The sequence below is a fragment of the Hyaena hyaena genome, unplaced genomic scaffold (genome assembly GCF_003009895.1).
Source record: "Hyaena hyaena isolate Hyena2069 unplaced genomic scaffold, ASM300989v1 scaffold_235, whole genome shotgun sequence".
NCBI classification, from domain to species: Eukaryota; Metazoa; Chordata; class Mammalia; order Carnivora; family Hyaenidae; genus Hyaena; species Hyaena hyaena.
In genome coordinates this window covers 2,380,774-2,397,204 of record NW_024080867.1, presented here as the reverse complement: position 1 = coordinate 2,397,204, position 16,431 = coordinate 2,380,774, and the positions used below count along the sequence as shown (strand labels likewise).

Genomic DNA, 16,431 nt, shown 5'->3' with positions numbered 1-16,431 from the left:
AAGTAGGCGTGTGTGGTGGTGTAACGGGCAGCTTTGGGGAAGGTGGAGGAGGGGGTCCATAAAATAATGTGGTGTGTCACCGTCAACGGCATGCTGATCCTGGTGAAATACATTAGTGTTCCCATTCTACGTTCACCCATTTCTTTGCATTCTCAATTATCGAATTAGATCAAATTCCCGAGACAAATACTTTCCACGACTTCGTGGTGAGCTGTGGGTGGTCAGCGTCGGCTCTCGCCCTCGCGCTGCTGTTTGGCCTTTGTTAAGTGACTTAACTTCTCTGATCCTCGGGGGGTTTTTTTTGTTTTTTTTTCCCCTCCCCTCTAACCCCGCGGACTGTGTCCCTCCCCCTGAGGAGGCGGAATCTGGCCCCACTATCTCTGGCCCCGCCCCCACCCAGAGCCCCGGCCCCCGGTGGGCGGAGCACATCGACCCACACTCCCCTCCGCGCGCCGTCCCATAGCCAAGACCGGGCGCTTCCAGGACGCCGGCGCAGCGGCGCGGTGCCTTCTGGGAGTCGTAGTTCGTGGGAGCGGCGCGCGGGCCGTAGCGGGCTGGCGCGCACGCGCAGTCAGCGCCGGCCTGGCGCTCAGGCTCACCCGGAGAGGCCGTCGCGGTGACCTGTGCGGCCGGTTAGTCCGCGCCACGGTGGGTCCTGGGGTTCCTGGGGTCCGCCTGGGCCGGGTAGGGCAGGAGGCCGAGGAGAACCTGACCCGAACCCACTGAGCTCGGCGAAAGCCGCCCGAGGCCTTTGAAGCCCGTGCCGGGAGGCGAGGGCACCGGCGCGTGGTTTGCGCGTGCGCGAGTGGGTGTGCGCGCGAGTGTCCGTGTCGCTCTGTCGCTGTATGTTCGTGACTCCAGTGGTGTGTGCATGCGAGTCCCGCCCCGCCTATGCACGTGCGTTTGCACGTGTGCCACGCCTGTACTTTGTGGCAGGGGAGGTGTGGCCGTGTGTGTGTCCCCGTGTTTGCCCGTGCGCGACTCCACAACTTTATGCGCGTGCAGCTGTGAGTGACTCACTGTGTGAGCCCGTCCCCGCATGTCACCGAGTGTTTCCACCTGCGTGCCCAGGCAGGTGTGACCATACGTATGAGTCCCACCTCGTGTGTTTGTATGTGGGTCACTATCAGTTTGTGCCCTTGTGGGTATGTAACTGTGCGTGTGACTCTGCATGTGAGTCCGTCCCCGGTGTCACCGTGTGACTGAGCCTGCCAGTGTATGCCTGTACAGGGGAAGCAGCGCGCATAGACTGTGTGAGACCTGTGCCCATGGGTAACGTTAGGCACGTGTGGAATGTGTTCTCCTAGGTGTGAAGTGTGTGATTCCACATATGTCTGGGTGTGCAGCTGAAATCGGTGTTTCCATGGGTGTGCCTGCCGTCCTGGAGCTGGTCATTCGGTGTCCCCGGACATGACTGTGCATGTGGTCTGTGCAGGTCCCAGGACGTGTTTAGGAGACACTGGGGGTCACTGCGGATCCGCACATGGGGGAGACCCTGCACACGTGATTTTGGGCACGTGTGACGCTCTGCCCACCGCTTATGAATGTGCATGTGTCCAGGTGACACATGCCTGCACCCCGGAATCTTCCTTCATGGTTCCCATTTCTTTCTCTCACAGATGCAGTCCGGACCCACTGATGCATGGCAGCCAGAGCAGGGCCACAACCTGAGTGACACAGACAGGACCTGATGGTCCAAAGACCACAAGGTGGGTACCACAGCCCTGCGTGGGGCCCTGGCTGGGAGCTGCCTGTGGAGGCGGTTCCGGAGCTGGGCCAGGCCTAGACCAGAGACTGAGCGTGGTATAACCCTCACCCCTGCCATCCCTGATCCCACCTGCCGGCTGCTTCAGTTGTCCTACACCCGTCCCCCACCTCCCTGCCCTCTGCTTTTCCTCTGTCTCCCCAGCCTTGGGTCTGCTCAGGACCCTGCCCCCGCTGCACTCACAGTCCAGAAAGCTCACTCCTTCACTTCTGGGTCTATACACCCTTCTCCACAAGGCCTGGCCTCAGGGGAAGAACATTCCAGGCAGATGGAACAGCCAGTGCAAAGGCCCTGAGTCAGGAGCATGCCTGGAATGTTTGAGGAGCAGCAGGGAGGCCTAGATTGGAGCAGTATGAGCCCGGGGCAGGCAGGGGTGTCGGTGCAGATAAGCCCCGGAGCCGGGGGGTTCTGGGCGGGCTCTAGCACGGCCGGTTCTGGGAGCTTTCCTGAGGAGTAAGTGAGCCAGTACGTGGCAAGAGCTTAAAGGAGGCTGGGCGTATGGCTCTGTGCTCAGCGGGTGCTGGTCGTTAGCCCTGGAACACTACTTCCGAGTCGGTGTCCAGGGGGGGCAAGACCTGCCCCTCTCAGACGTTCCTGTGCCCACAAATCACCCGGGGCTCCCGTTAAAAGCAGATTTCAAGTTGCTAGGCCTGCAGAGGGGCCTAAGCTCTGCGTCTGTGACAGTAGTGCTGCTGGGCCCCAGGGCCCGTGTGCAGCCGTGAGCCTTTGTCACGTGTTCGTAATCCCGAAAACAGATGGTTGTGTTTGCCTGTTTTTCAGCCTAAATGGCATCCTACCTGATACACCCTTTGCACGTTAACCTTGTTTGCCAGCACTGCGTATCTGAGGTTCTGAGCCGGTACGGCAGCTCGCGTTCATCCGTCTTTCTGCTGTGAGATGCTCCACTGTGTGAATACAGTGTTTGACTGTTTCCTTGTTAACGGACCGTTGGACTGTCTTCTAGATTTGGCTGTTACAGACAATGTTGGACAGGCCTCCTGGTACACATGTGTGCACGTTTCTCTTGCTTACGTTCCAGAAAATGTAATTATTGGGCGATGGGGCGTGTGTAACCAGCTTTCCTAGAAAATGCCAACAGTTTTTGCAGTGCACGCTCCCACCAGCAGTACATTATGCACAGAGTCTGAGAGCTACCTGTTCCTCTGTGTACGATTTTTCTCCACAAAAGAATGCCCTCAGCTCAGAGGCCATTGACAAAGTGCAGCAGCCCTCTGTCTTCCCCAACAGAACTGCATTTCTTCACAGTTCTGGAGGCCGGGGTCTGGGATTAGGGCATCAGCCTGGCTGGGGTCTGGAGAGATTGTCCTGGCTTGCAGACAGTCTCCTCCCCGCTCTGTCCGCACATGGTGGAGAGAGGAAGCTCTGGTTTCTCTTCCTCTTATGAGGACACCAATCCCATCATGGGGGCGGGGGTGGGGGGCATTTAACCTCATTCTCTCCCAAAGGCCCCACCTCCAGACACTATCACTTTACTTAGGCTTGATCCCATGAATTTTGGAGGAGACAGGATTTGGTCCTTAGCACCAGGTTGCAAGGCTATATTTAAGAGCTGTCAGGGGTGCCTGGGTGGCTCAGTCGGTTAAGCGTCTGACTTGGGCTCAGGTCATGATCTCATGGTTCGTGGGTTTGAGCCACGTGTTGGGCTCTGTGCTGACAGCTAGCTCAGAGCCTGGAGCTTGTTTCGGATTCTGTATCTCCCTCTCTCTCTCTGACCCTCCCCTGCTCACGCTGTCTGTCTGTCTCTCTCTCCCCCCCCCGAAATAAATAAAACATTAAAAATTTAAAAAAAAAAAAAAAAGCTGTCGGATTCATGTTTTTGCAAAGAACTTTTAAAATTGTTTTCAGGGGCGCCTCAGTGGCTCATTCGGTTAAGCAATGGATTCTTGATTTCTGCTCAGGTCATCATCTCAGGGTTCATGAGTTTGAGCCCCATGTGGGACTCTGTGTTGACAGTGCAGAGCCTGCTTGGGATTCTCTCTCTCCCTCTCTGTCAAAATAAATAAACTTTAAAAAATTTTTAGAAATACATTTGCTTTCAGTTCTGTGAAGTCCGTGATCCTCAGTCAGGGGACACTTGGAAATGTCCAGACACATTTCTAGTGGTCACAGCTTGGGGCGGTGCTGCTGGCATCCAGTGGGTAGAGGCCAGGAATGCTGCTAAGTTCCGTCTGGGGCACAGGACGGCCCCCCAGCAGACCGTTGGCGGCGTCGAGGCTGAGACCCTGCACTCAGCCTTGTACAGCCCACGACAAATGACCAACCCACGTGTTTGGTTTTTCTCTTTTCCTTCAGATCCAGGCACTAAGACGTGAAAAGAAGGCAGTGGCTCAGGAAGCAGCGATGGAGGGACGCTTGCCCGTGGCCACTCCCCAGGGCCCCGAGGTGGGGGACACTTGGGAACAAGAGGGTCGGTTCACGGACCGGCAGGAGAACCAGGAAAGCTGTGTGAAGCGAGAGGCCACGGCCCACGGGCAAGAGCCCACCAGGGATGGGGTGCCGGAGGGGGGCGAGCTCGGTGGGGTGCCAGGAACCGGGTCCAGCCCTCCCCCGCCCCAGGCCGGCAGCAGGCCCCAGAGGCGCGGGGCGCCCAGGAAGAACCCCAAGCAGAAGAGGGCGGACTCCGGCGAGGAGGAGGGGGAAGGGGGCGGCCCCCGGAAGCCGTGGAAGTGCGGGGACTGCGGCAAGGCCTTCAGCTACTGCTCGGCCTTCACCCTGCACCAGCGAACCCACACGGGCGAGCGGCCGTTCGCGTGCGCCGACTGCGGCAAGGCCTTCAGCCAGAGCATCCACCTGACGCTGCACCGGCGCACGCACACGGGCGAGCGGCCGTACGCGTGCCCCGAGTGCGGCAAGGCCTTCAGCCAGGGCTCCTACCTGGCGTCGCACTGGCGCACGCACACCGGCGAGCGGCCGCACCGCTGCGCCGACTGCGGCAAGGCCTTCGCGCGCCCCACGCACCTGGCGCAGCACCGGCGCGTGCACACGGGCGAGCGGCCGTACGCGTGCGGCCAGTGCGCCAAGGCCTTCCGCAACCGCTCGTCCCTGCTGGAGCACCAGCGCGTGCACACGGGCGAGAAGCCGTACGCGTGCGCGCGCTGCCACAAGGCCTTCCGCTTCTCGTCGGCGCTCATCCGCCACCAGCGCACGCACACGGCCGAGCGGCCGTACGCCTGCGGCCAGTGCGCCAAGGCCTTCACGCAGCTCGCGCACCTGGCGCAGCACCGGCGCGTGCACACGGGCGAGAAGCCGTACGCGTGCCCCGAGTGCGGGGCACCCTTCAGCCAGAGCGCCTCCCTGGCCGAGCACCGGCGCATCCACACGGGCGAGAAGCCGTACGCGTGCGCGCAGTGCGGCAAGGCCTTCACGCAGGTGTCGCACCTGGCGCAGCACCGGCGCGTGCACACGGGCGAGCGGCCGTACGCGTGCGCCGACTGCGGCCGCGCCTTCAGCAACCGCTCGCACCTGGCGCAGCACCGCCTGGTGCACACGGGCGCGCGGCCGTACCGGTGCCCGGAGTGCGGGGCGGCCTTCGGCCACGTGTCGTCCCTCATCGAGCACCAGAAGGTCCACACGGGCGAGAAGCCGTTCCGCTGCGGGGACTGCGGCAAGGCCTTCAGCCAGGGCTCGTCGCTCACGCTGCACCGGCGCACGCACACGGGCGAGCGGCCGTACGCGTGCCCCGAGTGCGGCAAGGCCTTCCGCAACCGCTCCTACCTGATCCAGCACCACATCGTGCACACGGGCGAGAAGCCCTACGAGTGCGGCGGCTGCGGCAAGGCCTTCAGCTTCTCGTCCGCGCTCATTCGGCACCAGCGGACGCACGCCGACGCGCCCTGCGCGCGCGGCCGCTGCGGGGACGCCGTCGCCCCGCTGCCGCACCTGACTGCGCCCCCGGGCTCCCCCCGGCAGGAGGCCCCCCCGGGCGGCGGCGGCGGCGACCCTGCGGGAAGTGCCGCAGGCCCGCAGGACGAGCTGATGCTTAACGGGGACCTCTGACCGGGTACCGCGCCCAGCACTGTTACACCCCGCTTCCAACCAGATGGCGCCCAAGGGAGGCACCCTGTTCTCGCCGAGGTGCCCGTGGGAAAACCGAGGCCCAGAGAGGCTCAGCGACCTGCCCGAGGTCACAGGGCCAGGACTGGGCTCCACATCTGCCGGACTGCCCCTTCCCAGCACACACGCTCCCTGCCTCCTGGTTGGAAACTATAAATGTGAACCCACGAAAGTAGACCCCAAAGAAGTGTCTGTGTCTCTAGGTAGCCTTTTCATGGTCGAAGGTTTGATGATAACATAGGCATTTGTTCAATAAATTCAATTGGATAAAAAGTTCAGCTCCTTTGGTGAAGTTGGGGTATTGACTAAGGGAACGGGGTCTGAAGGAGTATGGATCCGTGCTTCCAAAATTAGAGCAAACCAGAGACATCCAGAGAAGGAAAAGTTTCAGAAGAGACTTGCCTCTCCCCTGGCAGACCTGCAAAGGGTCATTTTGAGTGGCCCCCAGCCTTTTATTAGGGCGAGGAAACCCATTACCCTTCTCCAGCCTTGTCCTACCCCCAACTCAATATCCTGACTTTAATGGTTGTGTCAGTTAGCTGTTGCTGTGTAACAACGCATCCAGCACACAGTAGGTCCTCAAGAAAGAGTGAGTGACTGAGTGGTTGAACATGCCCAGCTGCAACCCTAGAGCCATTCAGGTCAGGCATGGACGGCACGGTCCGGCTCCTCCTTCTGACCTTCACCCAGGCGCTCAGGGAGGGCTAGGTGAAGGGATGAATGTGAAATGGGACCCCAGTTTACAGACAGAGGCCTGAGTTCAGTCCCCCCAAAGAGCGAGGGAAACTGGTCCCCTGCGGCATAAGGGCTGGGGGTCGCCCGCTCCGCAGAGAACGGGCGGGGCCGTGGGCGGTGCTGTGGGCGGGGCCGCGGGCGGGGCCGTGGGCGGTGCTGTGGGCGGGGCCGTGGGCGGGGCCGGCGTCCGGCCTCTGGGCCCTTCCGCGCGGACGTCGAGGAGCGCCGGCCAGGTGCAGTGCGCAGGTGCAGGTGCCGGAGCTTCGCCGAGAGCTGGCCCGACGGGCGGCCGGTTGGCGGGCCGTGCCCCGGACCGACTCAGGAGGACGGGCGTGTGCGCGACGGGAGTCGCGGCCCCAGAGGACGTGGGCGTGCGTGGTCCCTTCTGTTGCAGAGAGAGTGGCGCGCGGGAGTCCACAGCCGCGGAGGAGCGGAGCCCCGGGAGGGGGAGCTGCCGACAATCCCTGTTGCAGGGCTTTCGGAATGACGGGTAAGGTAGGGGACCTGGAGGTCGGGAAGCCGGCAGCGCAGCCAGCCAGCCAACCCCAAGTTGCTCCCACAAGCCACGGCCATGCCAGTTCTTAGCGTTTTAGGTTTGCCGCATTTGCCAGCTTACCTGCCATCCTCCGTCCCGCGCTAGGTTCCCCAGATACCGTGTGCAGATGCTACCCTGGGTCTAGCATTGTCCTGTTCCCGGAAGGAACCGGGCAGCGTCAAGCGCATAGGGGAGGGGGTCGTCATGGGCTGGGGTCCCACAGGCAGGCGTGCAGGCTGGGAAATCCAGGCTGGACTCTGAAGCCCCCTCCCCCGCTCGCCTTCCCAGGGCTCACTTCCTCCTGGGAGACCCAGGAGCGGAGGTGGACAGACCAGAACCTGGGTATCCCGGCGCGGAAGACCAGGAGAGTGGCCTGCGGAGGTGAGTGTCCCCTGGGGACGGTGCGGGAGGCACCTCTGAGATGTGGGAGCAGAGCACTGCGGGAGGTGAAGGAGCCATGTGAGCTCCTGGGGGAAGAGCGTTCCAGGCAGAGGTCCCTTCCAGGATCAGTGCAAAGGTCCCGAGGCAGGCAGAGGCAGGCACGTGACGGGCTGGTTCACACAGCAAAGCCAGTGCGGATGGAGTGGGGGGTGAGAGCGCGAGCCCTTCCTGCAGGGATGGACACCACTGTGAGGACCTGCTGAACTGGGTGGATGATGAATGGTCTTAATTATGGTGTCAGGGGATCTGGCTGTTGAATGGAGGAGAGAACGTCAGGGGTGCGGGTGGATGCGTCCACCGTGAATGGCATGAGGTTCCTGGCACGCGATAGAACCTAATAGAAGGATCGCTGCTTATATGGTTTCTATTATTACCACGATGATTTCCAATATCCCATGAATTTGATTAAGGTTTGTGGCATGGCCTGAGCGAATCTCCGCCCACAGCCCGCACGCAGCACCTCTGGGCCAGGCATCTAGGATGGCCCCCACAGGTGTATCCTCGTTTCTACCTTGGCCTCCTGCAGCCCCATTCTCTGCCCGCTCCTAGGACAGCTAGTTCCTGCCTCCAGCTGCTGTTCTCCCATCCTTTATTCCAATCACAGTCCCTGCGGCACGGAAGGTCTGGAAGGCGGGGGTGTGTGTGAGGAGAATCTCTCTCCTGAACCCCCACTTTGCCATATGGAAGAGGGGATGAGGGTGGTGGTGGTGCCCATCCCCCCAGCCGCGTAGTCCCCATCCCCTGCAAGGGGGTGAGACTCTAAGGACAATGGAGAGGACAGGTCCCGGAGACCTGATATTTTTAGGCCCTGGGAACAAGCTATAAATTAAGCCAATTTTATCCAGAACTTTGGTGTAACATGAATCAATAATTGATCAATAACAAACTTAAGCTCATGTGAATCAAGCTTCTCTTACTTGCAGCTGATAAATCCTAATGAATGTAACAGCTGAAGCTTGTGTCTCTTTGAAGGGGCCATTATTGCTTGTTTTTTGTTTTTTGTTTTTGGATGCAATCAGCTGGAGGGAAGTAGGGGGAGAGACAGAATCCCATAAATCTCCCTACCCAGATTTTTTTGGCAAACTTGGGAGAGGCCGTTGGAAGTGCTATCAAAACAAAATAACACAAGGAGTATAAATACATACATGCGCGCACACAAGAATTTAAAAAGAGCAGGATGGAAATAACAACCACTAATAGACAAGGTAAATTTTTAAGATAAAATTTAAGCCCAGTGATTTTTAAATTAGGTTAAAGATAATCAACTTTTTGAGCCTGCAAGATGGCGGAGAAGTAGGAAGCTCCGTACTTGCGCTTGCGCTCATACCTCACACGGAAAAGATCTGAAGCCATCGGAAACCTTACGAAACCCGAGAGATTGGGAGAAAAAAAGACACAGAATCCACTGAGAAAGCCTTCTAATGGCTACCTCAAGAAACAAGCCAGAGTACACAAGGTGGAGAGTCCCAAATATCACTACGAGTAGGAAAATAAAATAGCCAAGGACCCAACGAGAGAGACCAAGAGATGCCATTCAAAAAACACTCTCTGAAAGGATAGGCCCTGGACAGTCAAAGAGTCTTCTTGGATACAGCAGCGCTCATAGGTGCCGAAAGATAATCAATTTTTTTCATTTTTAACATATATATTTTTTTTAATTTACATCCAAGTTGGCATATAGTGCGACAATGATTTCTGAGTAGATTCCTTAATGTGCCTTACCATATGACCCGCCCCTCCTCCCGCAACCCCTCCAGTAACCTTCTGTTTGGCTCCACGTTTAAGAGTCTCATGTTTCCCCCCCTCCCTGTTTCTGTATTATTTTTGCTTCCCTTCCCTTTTGTTCATCTGTTTTATATTTTAAAGTCCTCATATGAGTGAAGTCATACATTTGTCTTTCTCTAACTTCACATAGCATGATACCCTCTAGTTCCATCCATGTATTTCCAAATGGCAAGATTTCATTCTTTTTGATTGCTCAGTAATACTTCATTGTAATATATACAACATATCCTTTATCCATTGATCCGGAGATGGACAGTTCAGCTCTTTCCATACTTTGTCTTTTGTGGATAGTGCTGCATTAATATTGAGGAGCATATGTCCCCTAGAAAAAACATACCTGGGGTGCCTGGGTGGCTCATTTGGTTAAGCATTTGACTTCATATCAGGCCATGATCTCACGCTTTGTGGGTTCGAGGCCCGGCATCAGGCTCTATTTTGACAGCTAGCTTGGAGCCTGGAGCCTGCTTCAGATTCGGTGTCTCCCTCCCTCTCTCTCTGACCATCCACTGCCACTCCTGTCTCACTCACAAATAATTAAAAGAATTTAGAAAAAAAGAAACATCATACCTGTGTCACTTGGATAAATACCGAATAGAGCTATTGGTGGGTCGTCCAGTAGTTCTATTTTAAACTGCTTCAAAAACCTTCAAACTGTCTAGAAATTTGCAATCCCACGAGCAGTGGAAAATAGTCTTTCTCTATAACCTCAACAACATCTGTTAATGCATGAGTTGTTCATGTTAGCCATTCTGAGAGGTGTGACGTGGTATCTCGTTGTGGTTTTGAATTGTATTTCCCTGAAGATGAGTGATGTTCAGCATCGTTTCATGTGTCGGTTACCCATCTAAATTTCCCCATTGGAAAAGTGTATGTTAATATCTTTACCCCCTTTCTTCACTGAATGGTTTCGGGGATCTTTGGGTGTTGAGCTGGATAAGTACTTTATAGATTCTGGATGCTGACCCTTTATCTGATATGTCGTTTGCCAGTCTCTTCTCCCATGCCGTCGGTTGCCTTTCAGATTGGCGGATTGTTTCCTTGGCTGTGCAGAAGCTCTTTAGTTTGATGAGGTCCCAATCGTTCGTTTTTGCTTTTGTCTCCCTTCCCTCCGGAGACGTGTCGAGTAAGACGTTGCTGCGGCCGAAGCCTATGAGGTCCTTGCTGCTTGCCCCTCGAGGATTTGGATGGCTTCCTGTCTTTCATCCGTTTTGAGTTTATTGTTGTGGGTGGTGTAAGAAAGGGGTCCAGGTTCATTTTTCTGCACGTCGCGGTCCAGTGGTCCCAGCCCCACTGGCTGGAGAGACGGTCTCTATTGCCTTGAATATCGATTCCCGCTTTCTCAAAGATGAGGTCGCCATGTGTTGGTGGGTCCGTTTCTGCATTCTCTATCCTGTTCCATTGATCCGAGGGTCTGTTCTCGTGCCAGTACCACACTACCGTGGTGGTCACGGCTTTGTAATGCAGCCCGAAGTCTGGGATGTGATGCCTCCTGCTGTGGTGTTCCTCTTCAAGATGGCTTTGTGCATTCGGGGTCTTTTCTGGTTCCATACAAACTTGAAGATTGTTTGTGCCAGCTCTGTGAAGAATGCTGGTGTGATTTTGACAGGGACTGCGTTGAATATGTAGATCACTTTGGGTAGTAGTGACATTTTGACAGTATTTGTTCTTCCTGTCCAGGAGCATGGAATAGTTTCGTGTCTGTGTGTGTGTGTGTGTGTGTGTGTGTGTGTGTCTTCCATTTCCTTTGTCAGCTTTCTAGAGCTTCCAGTGTATGGATCTTCCACCACTTTGGCTAGATTTATTGCTAGGTGTTTTATGGTTTTGGATGCAATTGTAAATGGGATCGGTTCCTTGATTTCTCTTCCCGGTGCTTCATTGTTGGCGTAGAGGAATGCAACCGATTTCTGTGCGTTGATTTCATACCTTGCCCCTTTGCTGAATCCATGGATCAGTTGCAGCAGTTTCATGGTGGAATCTTTTGGGTTTCCCACATGGAGTATCATGTCGTCTGCAAAGAGTGAAAGTTTGGCCTCCCCCTGGCCGACGTGGATGCCTTTTGTTTCTTTGTGTTGTCGGATTGGTGAGGCCCGAGGCTGAGGCTTCCCATACTATGTTGAATGACAGTGGCGAGAGTGGACATCCCTGTCTTGTTCCCGACCTTAGAGGGAATCTCTCAGTTTTTCCGCATGGAGGGTGATATTAGCGTTGGGTCTTTCCTATGTGGCTCTTATGATCTCGAGGCACGATCCTTCGGGCCCTACTTTCTTAAGGCCTTTTATCAAGAAAGGATGCCGTATCGTGCCCAGTGCTTTGTCTCTCTGCATCTGTGGAGAGGATCATGTGGTTCTTGTCCTTTCTTTTACCGATGCAATGAATCACCTTGAGTGTTTTTGCGGATATTGAACCAGCCGTGCATCCCAGGTATAAATCCCTCTTGGCCGTGGTGAATAATTTTTTGATGTATTGTTGGATCTGGTGGGCTAATAATATCTTGTTGAGGATTGTTGCACCCATGTGAATCAGGGAGATTGGCCTAGCCGTCTCGTTTTTAGTGGGGTGGGGTGGGGTGGGGTGGGGGGTGTTGTTCCCGTTCTGGAATCAAGGTAACGCTGGCGTCATAGGAAGAGTTCGTCCATTTTCCTTCCGTGTTTATTTTTTGGAAGAGCTTCAAGAGAATAGGTGTTACCTCTTCCTTAAATGTTCGGTAGAATTCCCCTGGAAAGGCACCTGGCCCTGGACTCTTGTTTTCTGGGAGAGTTTGGATTACTCATTCGATGTGTTTACTGGTTATGGGTCTGGTCAAATTTTCTATTTCTTCCAGCTTCAGTTTGGGCCATTGATATGTTTCCTGGAATGTGTCCTTTTCTTCCAGATTGCCTGGTGTATTGGCGTATAGTCAGCCATAATATTCCTTACTGTTTGTTATCTGTTGGTATTTCTGCTGCGTTGGTTGTGATCGCTCCTCTTTCTTTCCTGATTTTGTTCATTTGGGTCCTTTCCTTTTTGAGCCCACTGGCTAGCGGTTTATCAATTTTGTCAATTCTTCCCAAGAACCAGCTTGCGGTTTCATTGATTTGTTCTCCTGGGTTTCTTTGTATGTTTGTTTGGTTAGTTTGAATAGCATTGGTTTCTGCTCTCGTCTTCATTATTTCCTGTCTTCTGCTGGTTTGGGGTTTTACTTGCCATCCTTTTCCCAGGCGTTTGAGGTGTAAGGTTGGGCTGTGTGTCTGAGACCTCTCTTTCCTTCTTTTGGAAGGCCCGGACTGCTATATACTTCCCTCTTATGGCCGCCTTGGCGGCGGCGCAGACGTTTTGGGCTGTGGTGCCACCCTTGTCATTGGCTTCCGTGTCCTTTCTAATTTCGTCCTTAACTTCTTGGCTAGCCCGTTCGTTCCGTAGTAGGGTGTTCCTTAGTCTCCACTAGAGAATTTGTTATCTTCCCACGTTTTTTTCTTGTGGTCGATTTCGAGTTTCATAGCGCTGTGGTCTGAAGATACGCACGATCTGCTCCCAGTCTGTTTGTACTCGTTGAGGGCTGATTTGTGGCCCAGGATGTGGTCTGTTCTGGAGAAGCTCCGTGTGCCCTGGAGAAGAATGTATCTCCCACTGATTTCGGGTGGAATGTTGTGAATATATCTTTGAAGTCCCATCTGGTCCCGTGTGGCATTCCGAGCCATGGTTTCCTTGCTGGTTTTCTGTTCAGATGATCGGTCCATTGCTGTCAGTGGGGTGTTGAAGTCCCCTACTAGGATGGTATTCTGCTCAGTGAGTTTCTTTTTGTTTGTGAGTCACTGATTTCTACATTTGGGTCTCCCACCTTAGGAGCATAAATGTTTACAACTGGTCTGTCTTCTTGGTGGACAGACCCCCTTGATCACGATATAATGCCCTTCTTCGTCTCTTGTCACAGTCTTTATTTCCAAGTCTAGATTGTCTGCTATAAGGATGGCTACTCCGGCTTTCTTCTGGTGGCCATCGGCATGACAGAGGGTTCTCCATCCCTTTACGTTCGGTCTGCAGGTGTCTGTAGGTCTAAAGCGGGTCTCTTGGAAACAGGGTATAGGTGGATCGTGTATTCTTACCTATTCTGTCCACCGCCTATCTTGTGATTGGAGCAACTAGTCCACTGCCGTTGAGAGTGAGTACTGAAAGACATGAGTTTATTGCCATCGTGTTCTTGGAGAGTTGGAGTTTCTGGTGGTGTGCTCTGGTCCTTCCTGGTCTTTGTTGCTTTTGGTCTTTTATGCTACCCCCCCACCCCCCGACTCCTTTCGTCCCCTGAGAGAGTCGCCCCTGAAACTTCTTGCAGGGTTTGACTGGTGGCCACGAACTCCTTAAATTTTTGTGTGTCTGGGAAACTTTTAATCTCTCCTTCTGCTTTGAATGACAGCTTTGCTGGATAAAGAATTCTTGGCTGCATATGTTTCCGATTCAGCACATTGACTATATCCTGCCACTGCTTTCGGGCGTGCCAGTTTCTGTGGATAGGTGTGCTGCAACCCTGGTCTGTCTTCCTTTGGAGGCTGAGGATTGTTTTTCCCTTGCTGCTTTCAGGATTCTTTCCTTGCCTGAGTATTTTGTGAATTTGACTCTGATATGCCTTGTTGATGGTCGGTCTTTGTTGAATCTTGTGGGAGTCCTCTGTGCTTCCTGGATTTTGATGTCTGTGTGTTTCCCCAGGTTCGGAATGTTTTCCGCTATGATTTGCTCACATAACCCTTGTCCCCCTATTTCTGTCGTTTCCTTCTCGAGACTCGTATGATTGTGATATTCTTCCTTTTCAATCTGTCCCTGATTTCTCTTAGATTTAAATCATGTTCTTTCGCTTTAATCTCCGTCTTTTGTGCCTCAGTTTTCTCCATAAGTTTGTCTTCTCGATGGTTGATTGTCTGCCTTGCCTTATCGTGCCTTGCTGCTGTGCTATTGCATTGGGGTATCAGCTGAGTTGTAGCATATTTTATTTTTCTTAGCTAGCTTTTAAATGTTTATTTCAGTGGAGACGAATTCTAACCTATTTTTGACTTCTGCCAGTATTCTTATTATGATTCTAAGTACTAGTTAAGACCTGTTGCTTGTATCTGTGATGGTTAGGTCCCTGTGCGTCATTTTCCTGTTCTTTCTTTTGGGGTGAATACCTTCATTCATCATTTTGAAGGAAGGAAAAGTATAAGTAAAATTATTTTTAAAATGTTTTTATTTTTATTTTTAGGGGAGATAGAGACAGCGTGAGCTGGGGAGGGTCAGAGAGAGAGGGAGTCACAGGCTGAAACAGGCTCCAGGCTCTGAGCTGGCAGTCAGCACAGAGCCCGACGCGGGGCTCGAACCCACGAACTGCGAGATCATGACCCAAGCGAAAGTCGGACGCTTAACCGACTAAGCCACCCAGGCTCCCCAGTAAAATTATTTTTAAAATTGAAAACACGCACGCACAAATCAAATAAATGATGCTAGATCCTAGGTGTGTTTTGTTCTGCTTATTGAAAGGAGCTTGTTTCTTTGGAGAAATAAAGGAAGAACAAAACGGAACCTTTGAATATTTGAGAAAAGGAATAGAATGAAATAGAATAATTTGACCTTATGGAAGTAAACTCTAATTTGAAATATTTACAAAATATTACAAATTTAAGAAACGATAATATATTTTTTAAAAGTTGACAGAATAATTTTTTTTATAATCAAGTAAAAGAAATGAGAAACAAGAAGAAAAATTAGATAGGTGAACCAGCAAACAGAGTGAAACGTGACTGATAGTACATCATTTTCCTTTGGAAATGAACCCATGAAGCACTTTATAGTCTGTAAACTAAGGAGGTGGAGAGATTTGTAGTGTTTCTCAAGATAGAGGCTGGCTCCATTCTACAGGCTTAGTGTAATGGCTCCATTTTCCTGTAGATGGCGCTGCTTAGCTTACTGAGGTGGATTGTTGTGGCACCTGTAGGTGTGTATGCACATGCGTGTCACTGGTGAAAATGCCATCACCCAGGTATGCAGGCTGTATCAGCAGTCTGTTCTCTCCCTTACCGGGAATTGTGCACCTGTCCTTTGTCTCCAGTTGCCACACACTCCCTGGTTTTACACTGTCAGTGACCATGCGGTCAGTTGCCAGGCGGCACCTCCCTCCTGAGTATTGGCTGAGATGCAGCATTGTTTCCCTGCCCCTCTTCTGAGGGACTGTGGCTTTGACCTGCTCAGATCCTCTGGGGGACGGTCCACGGAGCAATGCCAAGTGCCAGTCACACCCAGGAGTGTTCGCAGGTCGTGCTACTGCCGGTGTCCAGGGACTTGTGGCTGGGAGCCAGCCCACCCCAGAAAAAGTTCATGTGATTATGTAGAAGCGTTTCAGGGATTATGGAAAATCACTGGTGACCCAAAGACTTCCCAGACCCCTTCTGCTCCTGTGAATTCACCCTTCTCACCAGAGCACCCCTAGATTGAGCTGTGGGGTATCAGCCTCTGCGCTCCCCGTATATAGAGTCTTGCTGGAATTTAAACTCTGCCCTTTCTCGCCTTTCAGTTCAGTCTCTGCAGCTTTTTCCACTTTTCTCTCCAGCTGCTTTTATGGGAGGTAATCCCCCCCCCTCCTCCCGTACTCTCCCCCCATCTCTGTCCTTTCTCTGCAAGCAAAAATAGCTCCCTGCCCTCCATGTTTCCTCTCTCCCCCCCTCACCTCTCCGTGCCATGTACCTGCTGAGTTCTGTGGTTCAGGTTGTGCAGATTGCTGTGTTAGTCCTCAAATCCATTTTCTAGGTGTGCAGGATGGTTTAGTGTTGATCTGGCTGCAGTTCATGTATGCGAGACAGAAAAAAGACTTGCATGCTGTTCCGCAATCTTGGCTCCTCCCAAAGACAATCATTTTGTATCTCACAAAGGATTCAGAATCAGGTTTAAACTAAGGTTTATTACATGGCTACTACTGCCTGGCATTGTGCTTGGTGTTTTATGTTTATTATTTAATTGGCAACGACATAACAGTGCTATACCTTATATGCGTCAAATTACACACTGGCTGAATTCATAAAGCGAAGTTTACAAAAATATATTGACAAACATAGTCATACTAACAGATTTTCACATAACCTTACTGGTTTTTGACATA

General features: G+C 53.0%; 1 protein-coding gene and 1 long non-coding RNA gene across 3 annotated transcripts in view; both read left to right on the top strand.

Annotated features, from left to right (window-relative positions):
* Window positions 1-575: 575 nt before the first annotated feature.
* ZNF835 (zinc finger protein 835) lies at window positions 576-6,112 on the top strand. Of its 2 annotated transcripts, none has more exons than XM_039244064.1 (3): window positions 576-632; window positions 1,620-1,709; window positions 4,079-6,112. In XM_039244064.1, the coding sequence occupies exon 3, from the start codon at window positions 4,127-4,129 to the stop codon at window positions 5,780-5,782; it is 1,656 nt and encodes a 551-aa protein (XP_039099995.1). In that variant the 5' UTR covers window positions 576-632; window positions 1,620-1,709; window positions 4,079-4,126; the 3' UTR covers window positions 5,783-6,112. The 2 variants fall into 2 exon arrangements, with proteins under 2 accessions (XP_039099995.1, XP_039099996.1); XM_039244065.1 differs by having other exon boundaries at window positions 602-648.
* Window positions 6,113-6,878: 766 nt separating this feature from the next.
* The window catches only part of LOC120239769, a 15,652-nt gene continuing 6,099 nt past the window's right edge, over window positions 6,879-16,431 (top strand). Inside the window, exon 1 of the long non-coding RNA XR_005530501.1 lies at window positions 6,879-7,069. This is a non-coding gene — a long non-coding RNA (uncharacterized LOC120239769). The remainder of the gene's footprint in view (window positions 7,070-16,431) is intronic.

Bases quoted from the DNA above. Each gene is read 5' to 3' on its own strand.
- ZNF835 (XM_039244064.1), top strand. From the start codon at position 4,127: ATGGAGGGACGCTTGCCCGTGGCCACTCCCCAGGGCCCCGAGGTGGGG.